This window comes from Falco cherrug, chromosome 1 (genome assembly GCF_023634085.1).
Source record: "Falco cherrug isolate bFalChe1 chromosome 1, bFalChe1.pri, whole genome shotgun sequence".
Taxonomy (NCBI): Eukaryota; Metazoa; Chordata; class Aves; order Falconiformes; family Falconidae; genus Falco; species Falco cherrug.
The window spans coordinates 88,100,353-88,125,197 of NC_073697.1; the positions used below are offsets into that span (position 1 = coordinate 88,100,353).

The following is a 24,845-nucleotide window of genomic DNA, read 5'->3' on the forward strand; positions in this document are numbered from 1 at the left end:
AACAAATTTACAAAAATCCTACTTGCCAGAAGTTCTGGCAAGTACAGAAAATTCAGCAGCATCCAACAAGTGTTATTCTTTCAGCTCTAGTCTTACGCATCACCAAACAAATACATTATGAAGAAATAACTGATAAAAGGCAAAGAATGTCACTGGATTTCTTGTATTTTATTTACTGTGATTTTTTTTTCTAGTCTCCTCAAGTTATTTTAGCTGCTTTAATCAGGATGCTGCTGGGGACAACTGTCTATATCATCCATGTGTAGTCTGCTGTATTAGTCACTATAGTCACTATAGTGATGCAGTTATACCTTCTAGGTGGTGGAGTGGCCTCCTGAGGCGGGGTGGAGGCTTCACCCTGGGCAAAAAGCCAAATTGACTTGGATGTGAAGGTAGAAAAGCAGTGTGGTGCGATGGATGGAGTGGAGAACTAGGAACTGGTAAACCCTGAATTCTGTACCTTGGCCATGGACTTGCTGCATAATGTGGCTATATGATTTAGTTACGGATTTTTTTAAATCAGTGGCATCCCATTTTTGATTTCACAATGAGCAATAAATACAGGCATAATTTTTAATTCCCAGGGAATAACATGTATCACAGATGCCCCATTGCTGGAGTGCAGCTGTGTAAATAACCTAGACTGCCTGTTGGAACCAGCAGCCCTGCAAAAGAATAGACCGAGTAGCAGACTCCTAGTCTCTGCACCTCTGAAGGGAATAAAAATGCCTGCTTTTGCCTCTAGGTTGCTTTGAGGCTTTCTTGTTTGGTGCTTGTACTATTTAGGTTTTGTTGTGTCATGGAAATATGTATATATAAAAATTTAACAGTCCAGAAGACCCTGTCAAAATGATGAACAGGTGGTTTGGTGTTCTATCTCCCTTCTCTCTTGTGTGAGTTCTCCTCATACAAGTAGCCGCTCTGGGGTAATGATGCGGTAGTTAAACACATGCCGATAGCAGTAATTGAATACTAATGCATAATTGGCATGGCAGTTTTTGTAAATCTGCCTGTCTCTCTCAGGTTTAATACCTTAAGGTTTAAGGACAAGTTGGCATAACAAAGAAGAATGTGAGGTGGATTTCAAAGTTCCATCCAGCACTCCACAAATGCTTTTAGAGGTTTTGGGACCTGGCAAACTCTGCTTAATGATGATGTCTTGGCATAACTATATGAAGAAGCCATTGTTCTACAAACACTGATGTTTTAATCTTTTGAGGCCCTCTGACCTGTTAAATATGCTTGTGATCTATAAATGTGTAATCCAGCCCCTGTTCTTTGAAATCATGTCTCCTTTTGTGTGAGGGACTGTTCTGAAGATCAGAAGCCTCTAAACTTCTTATCCATTTCCAGTGGGAAAGAAGTGAGTTGCTGAAAAAATCCTTTGACCTCCTGGTATGACAAGGTTCCACAGCCTTCTCAAATCTCTCATTTTCTTTCTGATTTAAATGTCCATTTTGCTCACTTTCTGTCAGTGTCATCATGGCACTGTCTGGCAGATAACTGGCTGATGTTTCACCAGTGTCTGTTTACTCAGTAAGACAGTTTTAGGGATGAAGTACAGTGGTCTTGGCATGGTGTAAATGGCTTGTTTCAACTTTTTTTCATCAAAATAAGTCATTGTAGGAAGAGCTGCAACTTCCAACTTTGAAAGCTCTTGTCAACAGAAACTAAAAACAAACTGTCCTTTTCCAGTAGAACAGCTGGATAAAAACGTTTGTTAGGGAGGATGTTGTTATTTCTTGATGTGTTTTTTCCTCAAAATGTTACAATGGCAGACAGATCTATTACTCTTTGCGGTTGGGAGTAGAATGGTTCTGCACAGCCATATTGATAAACAGGTTGCTTCTAGGTTGTTCTTAAGTGACTAGGAGCTAATATTTTAAATATTTTTAACTTTGGGGGCATAACACCCTGTTGTCATTGAACCCCACCTGGCAACTATGCACCACACGGCTGCTTGCTCACTCCCCCACGGTGGGATGGGGGAGAGAATTAGAAGAGTTAAGAGTGAGAAAACTCGTGGGTTGAGATAAAAGCAGTTCAGTAGGTAAAGCAAAAGCTGCGCATGCAAGCAAAGCAAAATAAGGAATTCGTTCACCACTTCCCACCGGCAGGCAGGTGTTCAGCCATCCCCAGGAAAGCAGGGCTCCGTCAGGTGTAACAGTTACTTGGGAAGACAAACACCATCACTCTGAGCATCGCCCCCTTCCTCCTCCTTCCCTCAGCTTTATACACTGAGCGTGACATCATACGGTATGGAATATGCCTTTGGTCAGCTGGCGTCAGCTGTCCTGGCTGTGTCCCCTCCCGACTTCTTGTGCACCCCCGGCCTGTGGGGGTGGTGTGAGAGCAGGAGAGGCCTGGGCACTGTGTAAGCGCTGCTCAGCAATAGCTAAAACATCTCTGTATTATCGATGCTGTTTCCCGCACAAATCCACAACACAGCCCCATACTAGCTACTATGAAGAAATGTAACTCTATCCCAGCCAAAACCAGTACACACCCATGCTTGAGAAAGGAGAAACATTTTCATGTGAGATGTTAGTAGGAGATGCCTTATCTGGATGCTGCTATCGTGCACTTGTCCTTGGTGCTGTTTTGCAGCAGTGAAGGGGCAGTGGGAGTCCCTGATGACCCCACTGCCTATGCCTGATTGGGACGTTCAGTGTGAGGCTGAGAAAGGTGCTTAGCCACCTCCCTGTGAACCTGTCCCTGCACTGTGGGGCTTGCTGCCTGTGGTGGTCTCTACGTGGTTTCCTGGCAGCCTTTAGCACTGGGTAATCTGTGGGAAGGCATTTTGCACGTTTGGACCTTTCTGCCTCCCCAGCCCCTCTGACAAGCTGGATCTGGGGAGGGAGACAATTGTTACTGGGTTCTGTCACTTGGTTTTTGGCATTTGACAGTGCAGGCATCCCATACCAGCTGTGTCTGCCACTTAGTGATCCCAAACTCGAGGATGAGGTGGGCGGTTTGGAGTTACACAGCTGCTGCTCTTCATCTTTCTCTGACATGTTTCTTGTTTGTACCTTGGCTTCTCTGATGAGAGTGGGGTGACCTTGGGAGGCTGACAGCTACCAGAGCTTTGCTGTCTGGCGTGGAAGTGGTTATGGGTTGCACCTTCTGGAAAGGTGGAATTTATGTGCAGTGAGTTGCAGACTGAGAAAATGCCAGGGAGCTGCCATGAGACCTGTGATACTCTGAAGTTTTACAGCTGCTAGAGGTTTCTCAAGCAATTAAAAGTTGCATCCTCATTTAGATTGTACCTACCAGTGCTATGCCATGCTTGCTGGCCCCATCCTCATTGATGCCCAGCCCTGCATCACGCTGTGACAAGCTTCTCAGCCTTTGTGTGACTGACAGATTTGAGGCAGGGGAAAGGACTGTCATCTTTCCTACCACTGCAATAAATATGTTAGAGGAGAAGTAATGACTGTGGCTAGGAATGATGACTCTGCCTCTGGAGAGCTAGTAGTTAACATTGACAAATTAGATGAGTAAATTAGATGCCTTGTTTAACTCAAGTTGTGCTCAGCTAAACTGATTGATTGTCCCTGTATTTGTGCAAAAAAGTGAAAAATAAAACTGGAGTATGTAATTTTTTTATTGGCATCTTGCCTAAGCTAGGCACCTTGCTTAGGCTTTGCAAAAGTTTTTGGTAGCATCATTAATGTCAGTACTGTGGAAGAAATTACTTTGAAAAGTGGTATTTAGCTATCTGCTAGAATCTTTGCTAAATAGCTAATTAAATTATAGTGTGTTTCTGCGTAATGAGAATGTAATAATTCTGCTCTTTGTTCTAAGCGAACTTGGAGGCTTTGAGGCAGCAAAATAGGCAAGTGTTTGCTATCAAGTCAGCAGTCTGTTACCCGAGGCATAGTTTGCTTGTTCTGATTCTTTTTTGTTATCAGTAAGAATCTAGCCAAGTGCTTTACCCCACAGTGCCCTGATGCTTTCATCTCTCCCACTGCTCTCTCACTGGAACTGTGCTCTTCTGATCATAGATCGCAAACTGACCCGAACACATTCGCTTACTGTATGACCCGATTGAGAATGGTCAGCTTGTGGTAGCTGCTGTGTCTTTTTCTGAACTGAACCACCATCGGCATCTGCTGGTTGCTGCCATAACCTGTCATGGGCTCAACCCCTCTCACACGTAGGGGAACAGTTAGCAGGCAAGTGGAGCTGGCAGGGGGTGATGTCCAGGCCTGCAGCAAGTGTTTCTCCTGCAGGAAATGTCATGGGCTTCCCGCAGTGAAATTCTCCCCATGCTTTTGCAGTGGGCTTTGTGGAGTTTTGGATTTTCTTGTCCTGAAACAAATGGAGTGAGCTTCTAGTCTGTTCATGCACAGTGAGGCAGGGTAGCTTAAATTGCCTTCCAGTGCAGTATTATGCATTGAAATGCACTAGAAACATTTATGTGTCCAGTTTCTTTCCAAGACTTGGTGGAGGAAACAGATACTTGCACTTGACAGATGGTGATTCCTGAAACTGCTCCATTACAGTTGCCTCTGACTAAGCCCTAAATAAAGCCAAGCTTTTATTAGGGTGAATTCTTTCCTGGGGGATGGGTAGGCTACAAGGATTGCAGATTGAAAGGGATGGGGAGAACTGAGTTTAAACCTTACCAAATCACCTCTTTATGGGCTCACACATTAGAATTGTTGCTGGAACAAACAATTACAAGTGTGAAAATGCTCTATGTTAAAAAAAAAAGTACATAAATTGGACCAAAGCAAAACAAAATCTCTTGCATTTTAAAGGAGATCTAAGTTAAAAAAATTGCAGGCTTTGTTTGAAGCTTTAGAAATTTCCATCATCAGTTCATGCCTCTTAGTAGGAGGTTTCTGGCGTTTGTGTGATAAGGTGAAGGCTGTAGAATGCAATATTAATTTGTGAGGAATGAGCTTTTCATTATTTCAGATTATTTCTGCTTTGAAACATAGGGTTAACAAGCATATATCAAAGTGCTATAGTTTAGTGCAACTACTACAGTTCATCCAATTTAGAGAGACAAAAAAATAAAAGGGAAGTGGAATTAGCACAAGCAAGTTATACAGATGTGCGAATGACAGCTTCTGAATGCTTAGTGTGAATTTTCTCTTCAAGGTTCATGCAGATCCTCAAGGGATGGAGCATTTTGAAATGATTAGCTCTTCACATAGTAAAGCCTTTTTCCTTGCAGTCATGGCAACGACTCAGAAGCTCCTCTTTTTTTTCATCTCCTGTACCTTGGCAACAGGAGTGCTGCAGGTTTTTAATCTACTTCTGGCTGGCTTTTCAGCTGCCTAATACAAATTCTGGGTTAAGGTAACTTTTACAAATGTAATGACCCATTTTATTTAACTGATGAGAAAGGGGACTGCAAACTGAGAAATCAGATAGTGACCTGGCTTGGTTAGTCTTACCCCTCAGGTCTTGGGATGCAGCAAGAAAGATGAATTTTGCTTGGTTTGGAACCACTCTTGCTGGCAAAAAGGAAACTAAAAATTAGCTTGTTTAATACTTCTAAATGGAACAAGATAAAATCTGCATTTCTCCTAGGACTTTATAGTAAAGAGTCAGGGGTTTTCTCTGTTTTGCTTTGGGTTTATAAATTGTATGTTCCTTTTTTCAGTGTTTTCCCAGTATCCATGATTTCACAATCAGTCTCTTGTCACTGTTGTGTTTGTACGGTCATTCTTGGTAGCAAATTCTCTTTTGATTTTAAAATTTGTCTGGGCCTAGTAACTGGTAGACTGCTGGTACTTCCATGTAGAGTTACCTACTAAGTGTGTTAGCTAAATGGGGACTTAAACATAATTAGAAAACTATTGGGCTGTTGCCCCATTAAACATATATGTCTGTGAGCCAAGCAAAGCATTTGTGTCATCTTCTAGGCTAAGTATTCTTGTGGATTCCTGTCTCAAACCGTTTATTAAAATTTTACCACTTGTCTTGGGTGTGAATTTTCAACAGTTGAAAGACAGTTATCTGGCATATATCAAAAAGATAGGGAGCATAGTTGGAGCAGGAGACTCTTTTTTTTATATATAAATAAGATTTTTTTTCTTACTGTCTGTCATTTGGAGAGAGAAGTTTTTAAGTTGAAGGACATCATACAGAGACACTGTGTCCACTTACATGGTCCCAACTTGACAGAGGAAAAGGAGGATTTCTCAGGGCTGTCCTACCACACTCTTCAGAGAGGAAAGCCTTCCACAAGTTTTGAATTTTGACTTCTTAGGACTATCACTGCATCCTTCTGAGAAGATACTGCAGCAGATTTAAAACATAACCTTTTTTCCGTCGGTGGCTTTCAGATCAACAGGTTAACAAATTAAGGTAGCATTTTTCCTGTGACTTTCTAACATGTAAGTCTAAGTCACAGTCAGCAGATTAAAATAACTTAAATAATTTTCTGCTTAATGTAAAAGGAATAAAGAGGGTAAAGGTAGCTGCTGCTGTTGAGGTCAATTTGAGACAAGAACAGCCAGAAACAAAAAGACAGACTGGAGCCCAATGTCAATAATGAGGCAACAAGAAACTGGCATTGCCTCCTGCACTTCTGCATTTCCAGGTGCCTTGACCATCCCTCCTCCTTCGGAAATGGTGTGGGGGAAGTAGTGTGGAGGAAGTTTCTGAAGAAGTAGGCAGTTTTGCATTCCAAGACTGCGAGTCTGACATCTTACACAAGGTCTTACACTCAAATAACAAAGTCAGGTTTGTTTATATATATTTCTCATCAGTCTTTGTAGTTGGAACAAAGACTTCAAAGACTGGCCTTGTTTGTATGGTCAATCCAGAACATAACTTCATTACTGAGGATCTATACCTTACCTATAAACCTCAAGCCTTTTTCTCCTGCTTTGGACAGGATGCTGCTTTAAAAAGTGCCTGAAATGTGCTTGGCAGTGTGAGATTTGGCAAGAACATTAACTGCTTTGAATATATCAGATAATCTGAACCAGATATTCTAGATCAACTGCATGACTGAAACTGGGGTTTATTACCAACTGAATGCAAACCTTTTTATTTGTGTCTACTAAAAAGAACCATAAAAGGTTATGGTAATGTTGCTAAGGAACTGTTCACCTGCCAAATCTATCTGTATGATGCATGAGGTGGCCATGGGAACCAATTTGGTAGCAATTATTTAAAGAAAGCCTTGCAGTGAAATGATTATTGCCTGTATACTAAATATTTCTGCAGTTGCAGTTGAAAAGCTTGTTTCTGGGAAAAGGTATAACAACTAGAAATCCATTTAGAGAGAAGGGACCGCATAGCTCCTGCATAAAAAATGCATTACTAGAGCCAGGTTTTTTGATGTATATTTTACAAATCATGTTTTAAAAATGAATAGGAAATCTGTATTGGGTTATCAACTTTGTGCAAATTTAAAACAGTTTGGTATGTATTTCTAGGGGACTCAGTCTTTTGCCTGATTTCATTTTTTCTTAAAAAATTAATTACAGGTTGCTGTATTCCCCCCAGAGAACTTATTAACTGTGTCTCTCTCCAAAGAGTGCTTGGTTCTCATGAGATAAAGTGCCTTAGGCTAAAAGCTGCTGATTCCATTTCTGATTCATAAAGAAATATTTTAAACTTATTTTTATCCCTACTGACATTTGTATGCGTGATAACTAATAGCACTACGTTAGGATCAAGGCTGTTATGATACTGTTTTATAAAGGAAGCATACGCTGCACAAACGTTTCTTCAGGAGTTGAATTTTCCTTGAAAGGTTATGTACAAAGATTATTTTCAAGCATATATGTCCAATTCAAAGAAAAATTTTCAAATTTGCTATAGACATTGAAACGATAGGAAAATCTCCTATTGCTTGAAACAATTTATATGGGATTTACCTACAGGATGCTACCAAAATACGTGTCCTAGTGGCATTCTACCATAAACCCATTATGATACCATTACTATTTTAACCCAGTAATGAATTATATAGGAAATCTGAGCTAATAGCTAGTGTAAGATTGCATGAGAATTTATTTAATTTTCCAGTTATGGCCCAGCTGACAACTGTCATCTATATCTATATAGAGTAATTAAGAAGGAATCATTACAAAGAATTTATAATGGCAGGTAGAGTTTGTTTGGATAATTAAGAGACGTTTTGGTGTAAGTAAAGAGGGGTGAGAACGATTGTGTTTCAGATGAGAAAATACAGAAAATTGAAGTTCTCGATGATTCCCGAGGAATACTTGTATGGATTTGCTTTTAAAAAGATAGAGATGATTTCATCCTTAAATGCTTGTAATTGGCCTTGCCTTCTGGTTTTTTGCTTTTGAGTCACCTCAGGTTGCCTGGCTCAGTCTTACTCTGTCTGCAGCCCTCGGACCAGGAATGACGTCATACCAATGCAAAGTGAATCAGTGTCTTGTTCTGAAAGAGGCTTCCAGTCTTGTGTGTATTCATTTACAGGCATTGCGACTCATGCTGGGGCTTTACTTGCAAGCACATACAACAATAAGGATATTTTCAAGGCCTGTAACAATTCAGATTAGTTAGATGTATTCTTTTGTACACCTGGCATATATTTATGCACATAATCCCCAGTAGGGCTGGAAAACACATCCAAGTATAGAAAACAGGCTGTTTCTGTACTTATATTTATACATCTGAAGGTATTTTAGTATGGCAGAGAAGAGAATCCATACAATTATAGTGGAAGGATGATTAGGTAGACAGTAATTTTTTTCAGAAACACTGTTTGAACACCATGGCTCATAAATTCAAATAAATAGCTTTAATTTGCACTGGTTTTTGAAAACAAGTCCAGTGACTTGTGGGGTAAAGTCCCGTTTTTTATTCCAAGTGGTGAAAAGGACAAAATGCTTGTCTTCCAGTTAGCTTTGATCTGCTCACTTTGAAAGTCGGGTTCTTTCTTACTCTGGGAAATTAACTTTTTTCAGTGCTAGAAGGTCCTCCTTTGGAACAGGGTGATGATACACTGCTGGATCTAAGATACTTGAAAGTCTTTGAGCTTACGTGCTTTCACCATCGTGTCTACTGGGAGCTCATGTTATCTGAGCTAGTGTTCAACACTTCTTTGTGCTAATTGGAAGGTCTGGGTTTAATGTATTTAACAGTGTGTGTCTCTACAATGTACTTTAAAAAAGCATATGTTACTACTTTTTTTCTGTAGACACTCATTCCTCTTCAAGTCCTGCATGACTGTTTGTAAAGCACAAATAAAAAGTGATTGCTGTAAACAGTGTAATGACCAATTTGTCTAAGGTATTGCTTAATTAAAACTTTCATTTGTCTTTCAGACACCCCGAACATGTGAAAACTTTATAAAATTGTGCAAGAAGAACTATTATGATGGAACAATTTTTCACAGATCAATCCGTAATTTTGTGGTGAGTATTGAACAAATCCTGTATAATATACAATATGTGATGTCCTCAAAATATTTATTTAGCTTGATTGAGTTTTAGTTTCTTCCATGCATGACAAGGTGAAATAGGTATATAGTAAATATACCATCAGAACTAGGATTGTCCTATCTTACTAAATTTATACTCGCTGGTCTTACTAACAACTGTCTCTAATATTGTCACTTGGAGCATCATTGCATTTAGTAGTTCTTTTGCTGGCATTCCAGACAAAGCCTTTGAGAGTCATTGCTTTGGCAAGGCTCTTGTTATCTTTCCCAACCTGTGGGTGGGTGGTTAATGAACAGAAGGAGAGGGAGGGAAATGCTAATTTGGATAAGTAATACTGTGGTCGGTTGAAATCCCATTCAGACGAAACTTTAGAAAGCAGCTTAATTTCTGTTTCAGATTGTGGTACCTTGGATTCCTGAGTGTGCTCCAAGACTAGGTGCCCAGCCTTTCTTTGTGAAGGAGTTAAAGAGCACCTAGTGAACCAGAAAGTTGCCTTTGGTAGTCAAAGATCTTTATTTACAGAGGTACAGTCTAGGCAGCTTAGGATATTGTAACTTCCTTTCAGAAGAATTAACAACCTGATCCTGAAAGCAGGGCACATCTTTCAGGGGACATCAGTGAATGTTACATTCCATCCTGTCATTCTAAAAAAAGCTTTTTTTCTTTTGACAGCACTGTATACCTCAGTTGATAGTTAAACTCACAATTAAAATTGTGCTTGTATGCTATTACTGTGAAACTAGTCACGTCACGCTCCCTCTACTGGCATTAGAATATAGAATATTATTTGTGTAGATCCTGCAAGTATATACTGTAATTAATTTTGTTGCTGAAAGAATGGTTTCCCGAGGATTTTCCCTACTGCAGATAGTGAAAGAGGATACTGGGAAATAAGATGCAGATAGAGAAAATATTCCATATTCCCTCATTTCTTGCTTTCCTATCATGTGGAAGATTGGTAGCAAAATTTAAAGCGTTTTCGGTTCCAAAAGCAATGCATCATCAGTGAAAGAGCAGGTTATGACTCAGCACGTAATAGAAAGGATGATCTGCTTAACCCATTTGAGACTGTTTATTTTCCCTGTTTACCCACAAGGGACCTATTATTTTTATAAAACTGTCATTTTGCTCTTGGATAAATAATGTAGGAGATGACAGCCAGCTGATGAAAGAAGCTCCAAATAAGTAGTAATGGTTTCCTTGTTGCTAACTTGTCAACATGACACAATAGTGAAAGAAGAAAATTGAGCAGAATTGCCTTTTATGGCTTGTATTTAATGTCTTTCACACAGATATATATGTAACCTATTGATTTAATTTTAATTCTGCAGATCCAAGGTGGTGATCCGACTGGAACAGGAACAGGTAAGGTTGAGTTTGAATCAAGTAAACTGTTTTCATGCACTGCGATGTCACAGTTATTTCCAGACACCTTGTAGAGTAAAATTCTCTGAATGATGATATGTGGTACATTGTAGGTATTTCTACTTTAAAGCAGTATTTCTACTTTAAGATTTTATCACTATTTTTTTATGACCATTTTAACTATGCTCAAAATTTCATCTGATATATTCTCTAAAACTTGGGCACTCTTCCATGCAGAATTCTTGTTGGATCTTTGCTCCCTTTTTCTTCCAGAAAATAAATAAATGAAAATTATAATGATTTTACAGCTGGCCTTCCAGGGCAAAGAACAAAAGAAGGAACATACTCATGCAAAGTTGCTTTCATATTCAGCGTTAATGAAATACTTGAGACCTGCCTCAGAATTGGTGAATGGCCAGATACCATCTGTTCTCCCAGCTCGTTGCCTTGTAAAGCCCAAGCTGCTCTTTTTCTGACTTTTAGGGATCACTGTTACTACATTCTTCTTCCTGTTCTTTCTCCCATAGTTGGAGGTCTGAGTAACAGTCATATCAGAAATGGTCAGGAAATAGAGCAGCTGAAGGGTACTTAGAGCATTGCCCACCACAGTAGATATGTCATACAATATCTCTAATTGTTGCTGTGAATTTTCTTATTTTCCACTTGCACATTTTATCTGCCCACTTGTAGATGTCAGCAGCCTCCACAGCTCCTCACCTGGTCCTGTGAGGTTCTGTGCATTTTTATTGTAGTTTGTACATGTGTCACTTGTATATGCAGGCTCTGTATTCTTCTGTGTGCACTCACAGATCATCCGAAAAAGATGTCTTTGTAGTTGTTAAATACTTTAGCTCTATTTACTGTGTAAACAATGTTAGTGTGAGTTGCCCAACAGCTTTTTTTCTGTGGCATGCAGTAATCAACAGTTGCATACTCTAAGGTTTGAGACTAGTTAAAGGTTCTGTGTTTTGATGGCAAAAGCCCATCAACAAGGTTTGTTACCATATATGCTTGGACTGTCAAAAGAAATGTGAGTTGATTGTGTTATAAGGAGTTTCAGTTCAAATCCCAAAAGACATAATTAGGAACATCTTTTAAAACGAGAAATTAAAGAGGTGTCAGGAGATGGGAGAAGTTTAATGGGTTCACTCAGACACCTTTCACCCTTGTAGGGTAGAGTTCAGATCCTGCTGTAGAATGAAAATTAACTTGCTGGTGTCATTCTTGTCTCTGTTTGTGCAAATGGTGGAAGTACCGTAAGACAGCACAATTAACAGTTGGCAGAGGACTGGCAGTGCAGCTCCACTGAAGGTCAAGACTCAGCTCTACTGCAAAGCAAGTAGGAAGTAAAATGCAAATAAGCCCACAGGAGAAGAAACCTCATATGTATATTCTTTTATTTTAAAAAAGGGAGTCTAATGACCTCTAGTCTGTCTCATCTTGTTTTCCTCCTTGTCATTCTTAATTAATATGAATATATTGCAGGCGAGATGTCTTGTAAGCATCTGCCAAGACTATTAACGTTCTAATGAAACGGACAGCGAACACTCAAATAGACATGAGTGCTGCAGATTTTGAGACTGACTGCAATCACTGTAGACTCCAAACAATGCAACTATCTTCTTTGCAACTGTATGTCTTTTATGTTTTGAAGACAGTTGTATTTTAGATATCCTTACTTAATCACTTATTGAATATGGTAAGATCACAAGAAAATGTAAATGGACAACCTGGTGGTATACGAGATATCTCTTGACCTGTCATGCCTTTGTGTTTAATATTTACTTAAATGAAGCCACTTCATTCACAGAGTGCAAGCAGTCTGTCAGAATTTGTTCCTAACTACGTGATAGATCCTGGGCACATGAATGTGAGGCAGAAATTTCACTTGCATATCTCAAGTCACATGCTCTAAGAAGGTGGCCAGACCTAAAGTGCCTGTCTGGCTTTGTATGTTCTTTCCACAGCAGTGTGGCCAGAAGAAAATATAGCTCAGCAGCAGTGTAAGAATATGGCAAATGTAGCAATGCTTTCCTAGGCTCCCATGGTGTAAAAATTTCAGTCCATTGGTTTAAGTGTTGCTAATGTGATCACAGGCATTCATGGTAGGAAAGCTTTGGAGTAAAGCACTGGGATATTTGGTACTTTGTACCTTTTTTACCCGAGTCTTCTACATTATTTGCAGTATAAATTCCTTTTTTTATTTCATCTGGCAGCTAGAAGGAATTTCAGTATCTCTTTGGCTCGCTGATGCTTAGAAAAAGATTTAAAAGATTCATCTTTGAAAGCTAAAATGTCTGTAAGATTTAATGGTCTTCAGAGGTTTACGGGGGGAGTAAATAACTTGACCTCTGTAATGTCAGAGAAGCATATGAGAGTAGAACAGGGCTTTCTTCCCAGGTATTTCAGTTGGTAATAGGGAAGACTATTTGGAAGTTACCTTTTAAACATCAGTTTTTAAACTGCCAGAATTGTTTCTGTTAGAGCCTTTTGTAGGAAGACTTTAGAAAAAAAGAACATCCTTTGTTTCCTCTTCTGCATAGAACCTTCTGCTTTAACGGAAATTTTCTAAGAGGTTTGAAATGGTGTTTTGTTTGTTTGTTTAAAAAAAACCCACCACCTTTTCCAGACTCATCTGTGGAAGGTGCATTAAGCCTGTATATATTTTTGTTTTGTGATATTTATTTAATTATTCTTGTTCATCAGCTCAGGAACTAGAACAGACTTGTTCAAAGATCTTCCCACCATTTGGTTTCTGTTATCTGACATTCATCCCGTGTTCAGCAACAGGTGTCAGGTTTATGGTTGCAACACCCAAATGCTTAGATGATCACCCACTCCATTGCTAACTAAGCCCAGCACTGCTCAGCATCTGGGTGGATTTGGGTGCATTCAGTACAACATGACATGAGGTTACATGTCATATGTACATAGACGGTGCTCTCAGCTCACCTGGATTAACTGTGCTTCTGTTATGGAAACATTTGCAAAATGCCAAGCTGATTGTCACTGACTGTCCATTTCCATGGCTACTCCAGCTAAACAGTCCTATCTGTAAGCAGCACTGATGCTTATTTCTTTTTTATTTGTTATTGAGCACCCCAATGTGTCCTTTTAGAGTCTCCTGTTAGGCTGTCATAAAAGTAACTGTGACCCAGCAGATATGAAAGACAACTGATTCCTGGTACTCAACAGTTAACCTTGGGATGGAGGAGGGTGGAAATCAGCATTATGGCATGTAGATGTTGAGATACCACACGGAGAAGAGTGGGGAATAGAGTTGTACCTTAGCTTAGCTGGCAGACCTGCTTTGCCAAAGCAGTTAGATAGACTGTCCTGTAATGTTCTCACTGATTTAGAGGACCAAACTAATTTTCTACGTCCTTCAGCTTAATATTTCATAGGACTACTGGGAGAAATTTTATTGTGTTGCAGCAGCATATTTCTTTTCTAACAAAATAACCACCCATAGAGACAGTATTCAGAGCAATAAGCTGAATCATGGTCATTCTTTGTAATGATTAATTATTTGAAAATGAATTTTAGATTTGTGATGTATCTCTTTTCCTGCTGTTCATAACAACTAAGTGGTTGAACATTGTGAGTAATTCTGTTTAACTCATGCTAGTTCAAGTGGAGCAGCTGCTCTGTATTTTCAGTGTTCCAAATAGTAGAAGAAAATTTGCATGTAGGAAAAATAGGTTTAATATTCTAAGCCTTTTGTATGACAAAAAGGAAAACTGTATGCAAAGCACTGTGTTTTCAAAGCAGCATAGGTATTTTTCAGCTACTGTCACTTGTAGCTTGTTGGAAGGCCTCATGAATAAGCTTATGTGTGCTTCTGTCCATTTATGAATCCAGGAGGGCACAAAGGAGGCAGGCATACAATAGCTGTAAAAGTCCAAGATAAAATGCCACTGGTAGATGGGAATTCCTTTTCGGTTGGCAGTGAGCAGAGCTCCTCTGAACTGTCAGTAGCAAAGGATTGTGGACAAGCTTGGTCAGTTCTGCAACGTGATTTCCTAACAAGGCAAGTTCCTAAAATGCAGTCAGTTTTAGAGCCTCTTTTCTTGCATGCTTGAAGCTCAGTGAAAGGACAAGAGCAAGACCTTTTTATCTAGCAATATATTTCTTTCAGATTGCAGCCCCTCTGAAAATCCAGCCTCCGGTATGTGGGGTTGAAAGTACCATGTCCTCTTATCTGAAAGGAGAGAAGCACTTAGTGGCTGAGCTAAGGCTTTCATATTTGCAAAATGATTCAAGAATCTCACTTGGAAAGCTCTGTGCAAGTGTCAGATGTTATTGTGTACCTCGTTGTTCCAAATGACAAGAAGAAAATTACAGAAAGTAAGCCATCATTTTTGTGAATCAGAGCCCTCCTACTTCCTTACCACTGCTTAGCAATTTTTATGCCAGAAAAGGAAGGATTTATTTAAAATCACAACTGTCATGAATGATGATTCCCAGCCCACACCTGGCTTTTGGAATGCTACATTTCTGAAGCTTTCGGTGCTTGTCTCGGCTCTTTGCAAGTTATACAACTTCTGTAATTTTATCGAAAAAATTACTTTCTGAAAAAAATGCCTTTAGTAGGAACAAAGACTACTAAAGAGTAAGCTGGTTTAGTTCAAAAGACAATCTGAAAATGTGGCACTTTTTTGTACAGTTTCTAATGTGTGATTGCTTCAGATGTTAGTTTAGATCTATTCACCTTTTCATTGTCAGCACAAGATGCAGATACAAGACTGAATAACTAACCATGCTTCAGTTACAAGCTAAATATATCTTGCCGCTGTGGAAATGATGAATTCAGTCTAAATTTGCTGTGAGCTGTGTGGTCTTTTTTATTTCATCTGTGTAAGAATTTGGTAAACACCTCTTTAAGAGACTTTTTCTCTTTCATTAAAGGTGTGGGGAAGTGGCTCCCCACTGCCTTCAGCTTTAAATTTTGGGCATCTGGGCAGGCATGTGATTTAAGTTTTACAGAGTTGTGCAAAAACTCTTTCTGGCTCCTGAAGGCTTTGATATTGTACAGGTTAAATGCTGTTAGAAGGCCAGTGTACTTCGGTGGCTGATCCCCAGTGTATTTCCAGCTTTGTGCAGACAGGAGACCCCCCCCATGTGCAGGGTTGTCTGTACGGCTGGGTTTCACACTCCCAGCACGAGTCCAGCCAGTGTCAGTACCCTGGGGCCATGTCAGCTGCCATGTGAACTCCTCTGATTTTTAGCACAGAAGCCCCCAGAATTTTTTCCCGGCACTTTTTTTGTAATAGGATCTCAGAAACATTTGCAAGTCCAGTAGACACACAGCTCCACTTTGACAGAAAATAATCTCATCAGGGAGTAAGCTGAGAGGAAGGTGAAGTGACAGGCAGTGCTGCCCATTGTGAATCTTAACACCCAGAGTCAATTCTCGTTTTCCACGGGCTTTGCTTGTAGGCTTGTACATCAGCACTGGGGTGAGGTTTCTGCATCATTGTGACTCCATATATAGCCAGCAGTGATCTGTGTGCTCTCTGAGGAAGATGTGGGGAATATGAGGAGGAGCCTCCTCTCTTTATGGCATATATTGGGAGCGTAACATGAGAGGGCTTGAGCTAGGCAGTGCTATGGTCCCACCTCTTCTGTCTGCATCCATTCTGCTTTCAGAAAACGAGGAAGATGGCACAGCCACACCTCCTAACCATGTTGAGAATAAACACAGTAAAATCTGCTGGATACTTCAGAATGCCTTGTAATTATTAGTAGTAGGTTTGGAACCTGTGAGTTATTTTCCCAAGTTTACACTGAGCTTTACTGTAGAGGGTAAAATGTGAGAATCTAAAACCCCTGTTCCAGACCTCCCCTGGCTGAGCATTAGGCACTGTGCTGCCATGGCAGTAGACTGATGAAGGATCTGTTTTTAATCTTCACAGAGAAAGTGATTCTGGGTTTCAGTAATTAAAAAAAAATATATACATGTAACTCACCATCTTCTGGCTTGCTCTGTCAGATCCTGCTTCAAGCAGGTACTTAAAGCCTGGAATGATTCCAGAGGTTAGCAGGAGTTTAACAAACAGCACATTCAGGCTGTTTTTAAATGTAAGGGGAATACTTTGGGGTTTTTCCTTTCTTCTCTTTAAATTAAAACTTTGAGGGTTTTTCTTTAAAAAGCAACAAAAACCCCTGAACCATTCCTGTAGTGCTGTCTGACTGCTGTTGCAGCGTCTCCACCGCCCCTTGCCAGTCCGTGCTGCCAGGCCTCCGCAGACACTTCAGCTATGTCCTTTATAGGATGCCTGGCCTTTTAGGCAAATGCTGCACAGGCCATTCTCTGTTCTAGCCGAAGGTCCCAGGCAGACGGAATTAGCCTTGGAAACAGCTGTATGGCAGACAGAGGGAAGGGACTGGATCTCATGCTGTAACTATCTGCTAAAATATCAGCACTTCTTTCCAGAGAAGTGAAACAAACCAAAGTTAGCCTTCATACATATGAGATTAATTCTGACCTGCAGTGCATGGTCTGAAATGAAATCATACAAAAATAAATATTCCAAAACCTAAAGATCATGGCTCATTGCTCCTGTCTGCAAGTTCTTGGATCTGGCTGCTTGTTGTGCCAGAAAGAGAGAGTCTCTCTGTCATTCACAGTTTTTCTCATTCCTTTTGAATTATTTTTCTGACCAGTGAAGGCTCCAGGGTTGATTTCTGCTCTCTTTCAGCAGCTTGACAACACACTGATTCCAGCATTGGTTTGAAGTGTATGAAGAGTGTAACAGACTCAAGGGTTTGGCCACTTGCTGCTGTGGCCCATCTCAGTGGGCTGTGTTCATGTTTGCGTATCATTTGAAAACTTCAGACAACAAAAATTCCTTTGGGTTGGGACTCAACAGCAAGTGCATCTGCTTTACAAATGATTAGTTGTTCCTTCAAGAGATCCTTTGAAGCAGAATTAGGTATTTCTTCTAAGGGAAGTCCAAGGGAAGTTTGTCAGGGAGAGCAGAAATGCATGGCCTGAAGCAGTGGCGTGGCAGTGGCATGGTGGTGTGGGCAGGGAGACCATCCCTGAAGCTGCCCCACCAGTTGAAGTTGGAAGGTGAAAACTGTGAAAGGCAAAGAGGGAAGGAGCAGTAGTGCACAGAGCGTTGGGCTGTGGATGAGCAGTGGGTCTGCAGGCTTTGCAGGTGTGTTTCTGGTTTCGGGCAGCGCCTGCTGGCATGGAACCTCACTATATTCTGAGCGTAACTTGTTTATTTACTGACCTACAGTAACTTTGCTTTTCTGAACAAGGCAGGTGACTAAGGCACTGCACAAGTAACCTCTCTTAGCAAATAGGAACATGCAGAGAGATTAATTAACAAAGAAAATTATTGGCTTCTGGTAAGGCATTTTCTGATAGGTTGAGCACTTTTGGATTTGGCTGGAACAGCTGGGGTTTGGATCCATCTTCAAGACAGTAGAGCTAGATGCAGCTGTAGCGTATCCCTTTCACCCACTACTGGAAGAGGTTGGCATATGGGATCAAGCTGATGTAATTTAGCTGATCTTAAAATATTCAATAGCCAAAGATTGCTGAAGTAATCACTTCTCTACTCCTGATTACAGAAAATCCCTACAGGGTTTCTCCCCTTTTGCTGCCTTGTGTCAAATTGCAGAGCAGGCAACACTCAACTCTATTAATAGGCCTTTTGAACATGATTAATTGGGTTTTAAAGTGGGTCAGTTTCTTCCAAAATTTCTCGCTTACTTAGTTCTGCTTGCACTTGCAGCTGTCCACCTGTGATGCTTTGTTTTCATGGTATCATCTGAAACACTTTTCTCATTTGATGCACTCTTGTGATTTTATGCATAAGGTTTTCAGGAGGAGCTTGTTTTATTCCTCAGTTTTATTTGCTGCTTGCCTGTGCAGCCATATCATCAAATTGCTTTTCTGTATTACATGTACAAATAGCTGTTGAGCACTACAGAACCTTTCCTGACCTCCTGCTCCACAAGTGATACAGTTACTCTGGAGGATTCTTGAGCCAGTTCTGCAGAGGGACCAGTCTTGCTGCCTATTTGTTTTAATTTTAATACTATCCTAAGGTGAAATGTTTTTTCATGGTTTGTCAAACAAGATTACGGATTTGACTGTAAAACTATGACTCATCTCAGCCTTCGTTTTTCTTATTAAGAATGATCCTGGAGGAAAGTGCAAATGGAAATGTCAGATCTGTCATAAATAATGTAAAAATGACAGCCAGGAGGAGAGGTCTCCCAGACCCTCTTTCTATCCACAGACATGGAAAATAAATCAGTTTTGGAGGTCTGTCGCTTGTGCAGTTTAGTCATCCTTTTGGCTTCATTGCATTTAAGTGTTTACATCTCCAGGTATCTAGACCAAATATCTAATTTTTGCCTTTTATATATATATATATGTGTGTGTGTGTATATATATATGTGTGTATATATATATATACATAAAATCATTTTTCATTGTTTAGCCAGGAATCGGGCATTTGAGTTTATAGCTCCTATTCTTAGTTGATTCTATGAATGTATTTCATCTCCCTGATACTTTTATTTCCGGAAGCAATGCTATATCCAGAGTGCAATTAAATTAGTAATTCTTTGCTCTGTTTTGTCAGGCAGCCACTTTTAAAGGTGTAATGTCTCAAAAAAGAAAAATTATGGTGGAACAGCAGTAAAGAATTAAATCCTTGACAGATATTCAGCACACAATATATAACACTGTTGATAAACAGTCTGGTCTGTTGCAGTTGATAGCGTGGGGGCACAGAATTGTGTTGCCAGTTACAAACATCTGATTTCAAGGGCATGCTCAAATACTAGCCTGGTGATAGGGCTGAGGTAAGAATGTATTATACACGGAGGGATCAAAAGTGCCGGAAACCTTGATTTTAATGTCAGTGCCTGATATAAAATGTAGTGGGAAACTAATGAAAACAAACATTTCTTCTATCATCTTTTCTCTTTCAAGGAGGAGAATCTTATTGGGGAAAGCCTTTCAAAGATGAATTTAGGCCCAATTTGTCCCACACAGGACGTGGTGTTCTTAGTATGGCCAATTCGGGACCCAACACAAACAAATCACAGTTGTAAGTAGTCACTTGCTTTTTGTATTTTTTTTTCCCTCTAGGCATTGTGTCTTACTCTGTTAAGAAAACAAATGACATTTTATGAGCTACTCTTTAAAGTTCAGCCAAGTGAAATATTCTGTCAAGTGCTGCATATTGAAATCAGGGTAGCTACAGCTGCTGTTACCCAGTCAAAGAGCAAAGTGAAGCACAGTAAGATTTGTAGGTTTATTATGTCATCATTAAATCATTAATTTGTCTTTTCTTTTTTATGATTTGCAGGTTTTGTTCATTTTTGTCAGTGTCCCCCCAGTGTTATCCCTGTAAGATAATTACACCTCTCCACTCCATTTAAATTTAGCCCTGTATTCAACTTTTTGAAAGGGCTTAATGAAATGAAATATATACTCTGTGGAAATCTTGCTTCTTTTTACTCACCTGATTTTAAATAAATGGAACAGTTTTGCACTGTTGAAATATGTAGAACCCAGACATGGCGAAGTGCAGAATCTGGCATGAAGAATGACTTGGGGTTTTTTCAGTGTACAAAAGCAGAATGAGGACTAAAGTGAGGAAAAAATTAATGAAGAAGCAGGAAGAACAACAAATGAAATTTAAAAATAATTGAAGTTTTAGTACCATTCTTTACACATAACATTAATATGGGTGTTTGCATGTAGTATTTTGAAACAGTTCTATGTCAATTTAAGCTAACTATTTATTGGTCACTCTCTAAGTACTGCAACAGAAAAAAGTTGTACTTTTATTGGGAGCCCCAGGGAAGAGAGTGAGAGAGTGTGTCTGTGTGTGTACATTGCTGTGTGTTGGGACTGGGGAGCGAGGGGGTTCTTGGTGTTGGTCTTCATGATGCTAAGTGTTATTGTGGCTTCTAAACTATGCAGTAGTGTGGTTAGCTTTAATTAAACACAAGTGGCTGTCTCAGGGCCTTTAATAGGCTTACTTGCGTACTTAAGGCTAAGCACATGTTGGGCAGTTTGCAGGATCAGATTGCTGTAGAGCTTATTTTGGATTTGAATGTTATTGCCAGCACTCATGCTAAATTAGGGGAGAGTAGAGGCCTCCTTTTCTCTCTTCTGTTCTCTCTTTTCTCTCTTCTCTTCTTTTGAAAAAGGGATTCTAGAAACAGAAGTTATATGGACAGATCACGAGTGATGTGCTGTTTTGAGTGACATCATCTGCTGCTGTAAATGTGATCATATGTTTTCCTGAAATTTGCAAGTGAAATATGAAATTCCTTTATATGTGAAGTCCTTGAGAGACTCCAGCTGCCCATGTTTATAAAGCTTCCTAGGCAGTGTTTACATGGTTCTGGCAATGGCTGTGACCTTAGGAACTAGGTGAATAGCTCTCCCCATAGGTGATAGGCGCTGCAGTGCAGAGTGAGCTGGGTTCTCCTGTGTAAGGTGATGCTCGAATAATGGTCAGGACTTCTCTGGGATCGTCCTGAGTTATGTTAATTCCATTGTCCTTAATTTTATTTTGATGTGTTGATGGATGAGAAGCTTTCTCTGTGTATTTGCTGCTGCTCAGATTTTTTTATTACAGTGCTCCATAACTGACCACTTGATAATCTTAAGAATTGGATACCTGGGAATAAAGTGGTGCAAAGAACCCATGCACAAGGCTAAATTGTAATGTTTGCCCTGTGTAGGAGTTTCCATTCTGTACAGCATCTCAAAGCTTTCCTAGGGCAAACTATGTCTTAATAGTTTGTCTGGCAGATTGCAACCTCTTCTGCTAAAAATCATAAAACTTCCTGAGGCAGTTGCTTATATGGAAAAGTGCTTTTGGAATGCTTATATATTTTTAGCTGTCTCTAGTGTAGTGTAACAGATGGAGACAGGGAGGAGAGCCAGCACTGCATGTCCAGCCAAGATGAGCCATCATGGTCTGCAGACCACAGTGTGGAAACCTCTGTCTCATACGCTTGTAGTCCAAATCTTCCAAAGAAGCATTAAGCTTTAGAGAAAAGTTTTAGTAGTAAAGGTAGCTTTGGATTTGGAATTTTAGTTCCCACATTTCACTGTAAAGATACAGCCTCCAAAATGAGAAATCCAATTAATTAAAAATTAAAAATCCAAGTTTCACAGATTTTCATTACTTTTGACACTTGGAAGTATTCTTCAGCCATGTTTGCATCCGAAGCATGAATTTGCTCTGTCCGGAGGAGAAATGGATCACCGGCAGGCCACTTTAATGGAAGAGAAATGCAAAAAGTAAATATCCTAAAAGATAGAAGTTTACACTGGCACAAACTGTTGAGTTATATAATGGTATTTGCTGCATGCAAGCTCCCAATCGTGCCCAAGAAATGTACTTCTCAAGTAGGATGCACGTCTCCCTGTCGTGTGTGAGTTTCCCAGGGCCTGCGTGGCCAAGGAGGCAGATGCTCAGATTGATTTTGGACTTTGCGCAAGTCACTGTGCTTGGAGTACTGTGTAGGGGTGTTAGTAATGTGTAGAAGGGAGAAGTCAAAACTCCAGAAGTCCAGGACAAAACCCACAAAACAGAGGCATTAAAGGATGTTTGGCCAGCCAGCCTCTCAGAGGGGAGACAGAGAGGGAGGGCGTCTTGTCTTCTCTTGGAGAGTTGTTGCATACACTTTCTGTTTTTAAAAATACTGGCTGTTGTTGAGTGTCAATAAGATAATATGCTACATGTTACGTCTTTCTTCCTTCCAGTTTCATCACATTCCGCTCTTGTGCATATCTGGACAAGAAGCATACAGTTTTTGGAAGGTAAGTGAAGGATATTATAAGCAGAGTGTAGCAGATGTGCTCTCCTGTATGTCTGAAGCCTAAAGTGACTCCTGCAATTGAACTGGTGCAAAATCCTAGCTCACAATCCAGTTCTCCTGGTCATGAGTAGGTGGCCAGCATTGCATCAGTGCCAGTAGACTCTGCCTTTTTTTCCTCTTTCCATCATTGTAAGTTGCCTTCCATTCTGTGGGTGGCCCTCCGAGGAGTCATGAACAAAGTAATCATTGTCCTGTAACCAACCATGTTAATATTTGTGCATGCTAATTACTGGGACACAGGAGATTACCTCTTCAACGCTGCTTTCATGCTATTATAAGCTGTCAACCAGGAAATTAGTCACGACAGGACTGCTCTTCATCATGGTATAGACCACAGAGCTTCTGCATAGGTTAGGTCTTTTGGCCCCTTTTATCCTTTTTTATTCTATTCTTATTTTCTTTTCCTGACAGTTATCATCAGTATAAATAAAATCTGTGTGTTTATGTGCATGCGGGTGTGTACATACATACATGTTTATGTTTGTATATATAAAGATATTACTGATGCCAAGACAGCAAGGGTACTTAATTCTTTATAAAAAAGTATCTTCCAAAAGTTTTTTCCAGTCAAGCCCTCACATGATAAAGATCAAGGTATTTATTACAGAAGATATTACAAAATCTTTATGTTACAGTTTGTTCTTTGCTTCCTCTACTGCAGGTACATGGTATTTTCCAAGTCATGCATAGCTGTTCTAACAAGTGCCATGGTGCAAATGGCAGGAAGGGGAATTTTACTAGCCTGCTTCATTGGTAGTTCCTGAGAATTTTACAATCTTTTTAAAATTAAGATTATATTTTTTTTATTACTCTCAGAGTTTTATCTGTCTGAGGGGCAGCAACTGAAAAGAAATGCATGTGCTGTTTACTTTGACTGGATGTCATACAATTGTGCTGTATAATGAATATAATGATATATTTAATCCATGTTCTCTGCCTGTGAGTTCTTGAGGCAGAAACTGGCTTCATTTAAAACAAATACTTTAGTGCTGTTAGTTCCAATACTGATTCTGCAATAATTCCACCCTTTGAAATACACTTCTTTTTCCTTTCTCAGGTCTGCCCTAGAAAAATTTACAGTTCCCTTGTCATTTGGTGAAAACAGATTAATGAAGCAAGTTCTAGAGAGCAAGTATCTTCTTGGAGGAGTTACATTACCCATATCTTAAGACTATTTCACTTAAGCTACAATTTGAGTCCTCCTTGCAAAAATCCCATTAAATCCTATCAGTAATGTTGTTAACCTGAGCTTGCCACCTCATCAAATAGTATTTGGGTTAGGACAGCTCAGCTGAAAATGTGACTGTTCCTCTGTTCTAGATGCAACCTGACTTCAGTGAGCATTCTGTATAGTCTTCCAGTGTCTTTGCTGTGTTTCCCCATGTGCTCCAGTTTTACCGTAATTCACCAGGAAAGAATTTAGAGAGTAGCTGAGCTTACTGCAGTGCAGGGAGCCTGCTCCCAAAAGCCTTTGCACCATGTGTAACGTCTCAAGTACCTTCTGAACAAAACAGCTCAAATTGTTTCACACTGTACATTGCCCTTTAGAGAGGAATTACTTCAGTCCAAGTAAATCTAGCTAAGGGTATAATAGCAGAGATTTATGCAGTTTTAGCAAAGACACTTTCATTTTTTGTTTGTCCTTGCTACTACAGAAATCTGAACTTAGTTGCCAGAGTAAAGAAGTGGTGCTGCTTTCTCAGCACTGCAAATATTCTTAGCTGAAATACAAAAGAAAAACTTTATTTAAAGTGTTGGTTTAGAATCATGTTTGGCTCCCTGCATGAAAAATGAGCGACATCTTCACAGAGCAGGTGAATTTGACTTTGGACTCTCTTGCGTGTAAATGAAGATTAATTCAAAGAATGTAAAAAATGAAGATGCTGGGATAGATGTATTCCAGTCACTCTGTATTAATCTACAAGTTGAATAATTGAAGTTATCTACAGATTTAATATAAAAGGCTGTTAAGCCTTTAATACAGCTCAGCTCTTAATATATGTATTCTGTCATCAAAATCCTTCAGCTGTTTTTACCTGCATTTGTTTTTAAAAGCCAAAAGGTTCCAGAAATTGTATCTCCAGAGAAACTCCACCTTCAGTTTGCTGGTTTAGATCCTGGGTGTTTCTGGGATTTGGTGCCTCTATCTGATCTTAGACTGTATAGCACAATAATACCTGGGAAGCATATCTAGGAATAATATCTAGGTTTAAGAATAGA

General features: G+C 39.8%; 1 protein-coding gene across 1 annotated transcript in view; it reads left to right on the plus strand.

Moving 5' to 3' along the window:
• The window catches only part of PPIL2 (peptidylprolyl isomerase like 2), a 72,233-nt gene that overhangs the window by 35,765 nt on the left and 11,623 nt on the right, over positions 1–24,845 (plus strand). The window contains exons 13-16 of the mRNA XM_005445223.4: positions 9,270–9,359; positions 10,718–10,751; positions 19,711–19,828; positions 22,510–22,566. Of these exons, the coding sequence (XP_005445280.1) occupies positions 9,270–9,359; positions 10,718–10,751; positions 19,711–19,828; positions 22,510–22,566 (299 nt within the window). The remainder of the gene's footprint in view (positions 1–9,269; positions 9,360–10,717; positions 10,752–19,710; positions 19,829–22,509; positions 22,567–24,845) is intronic.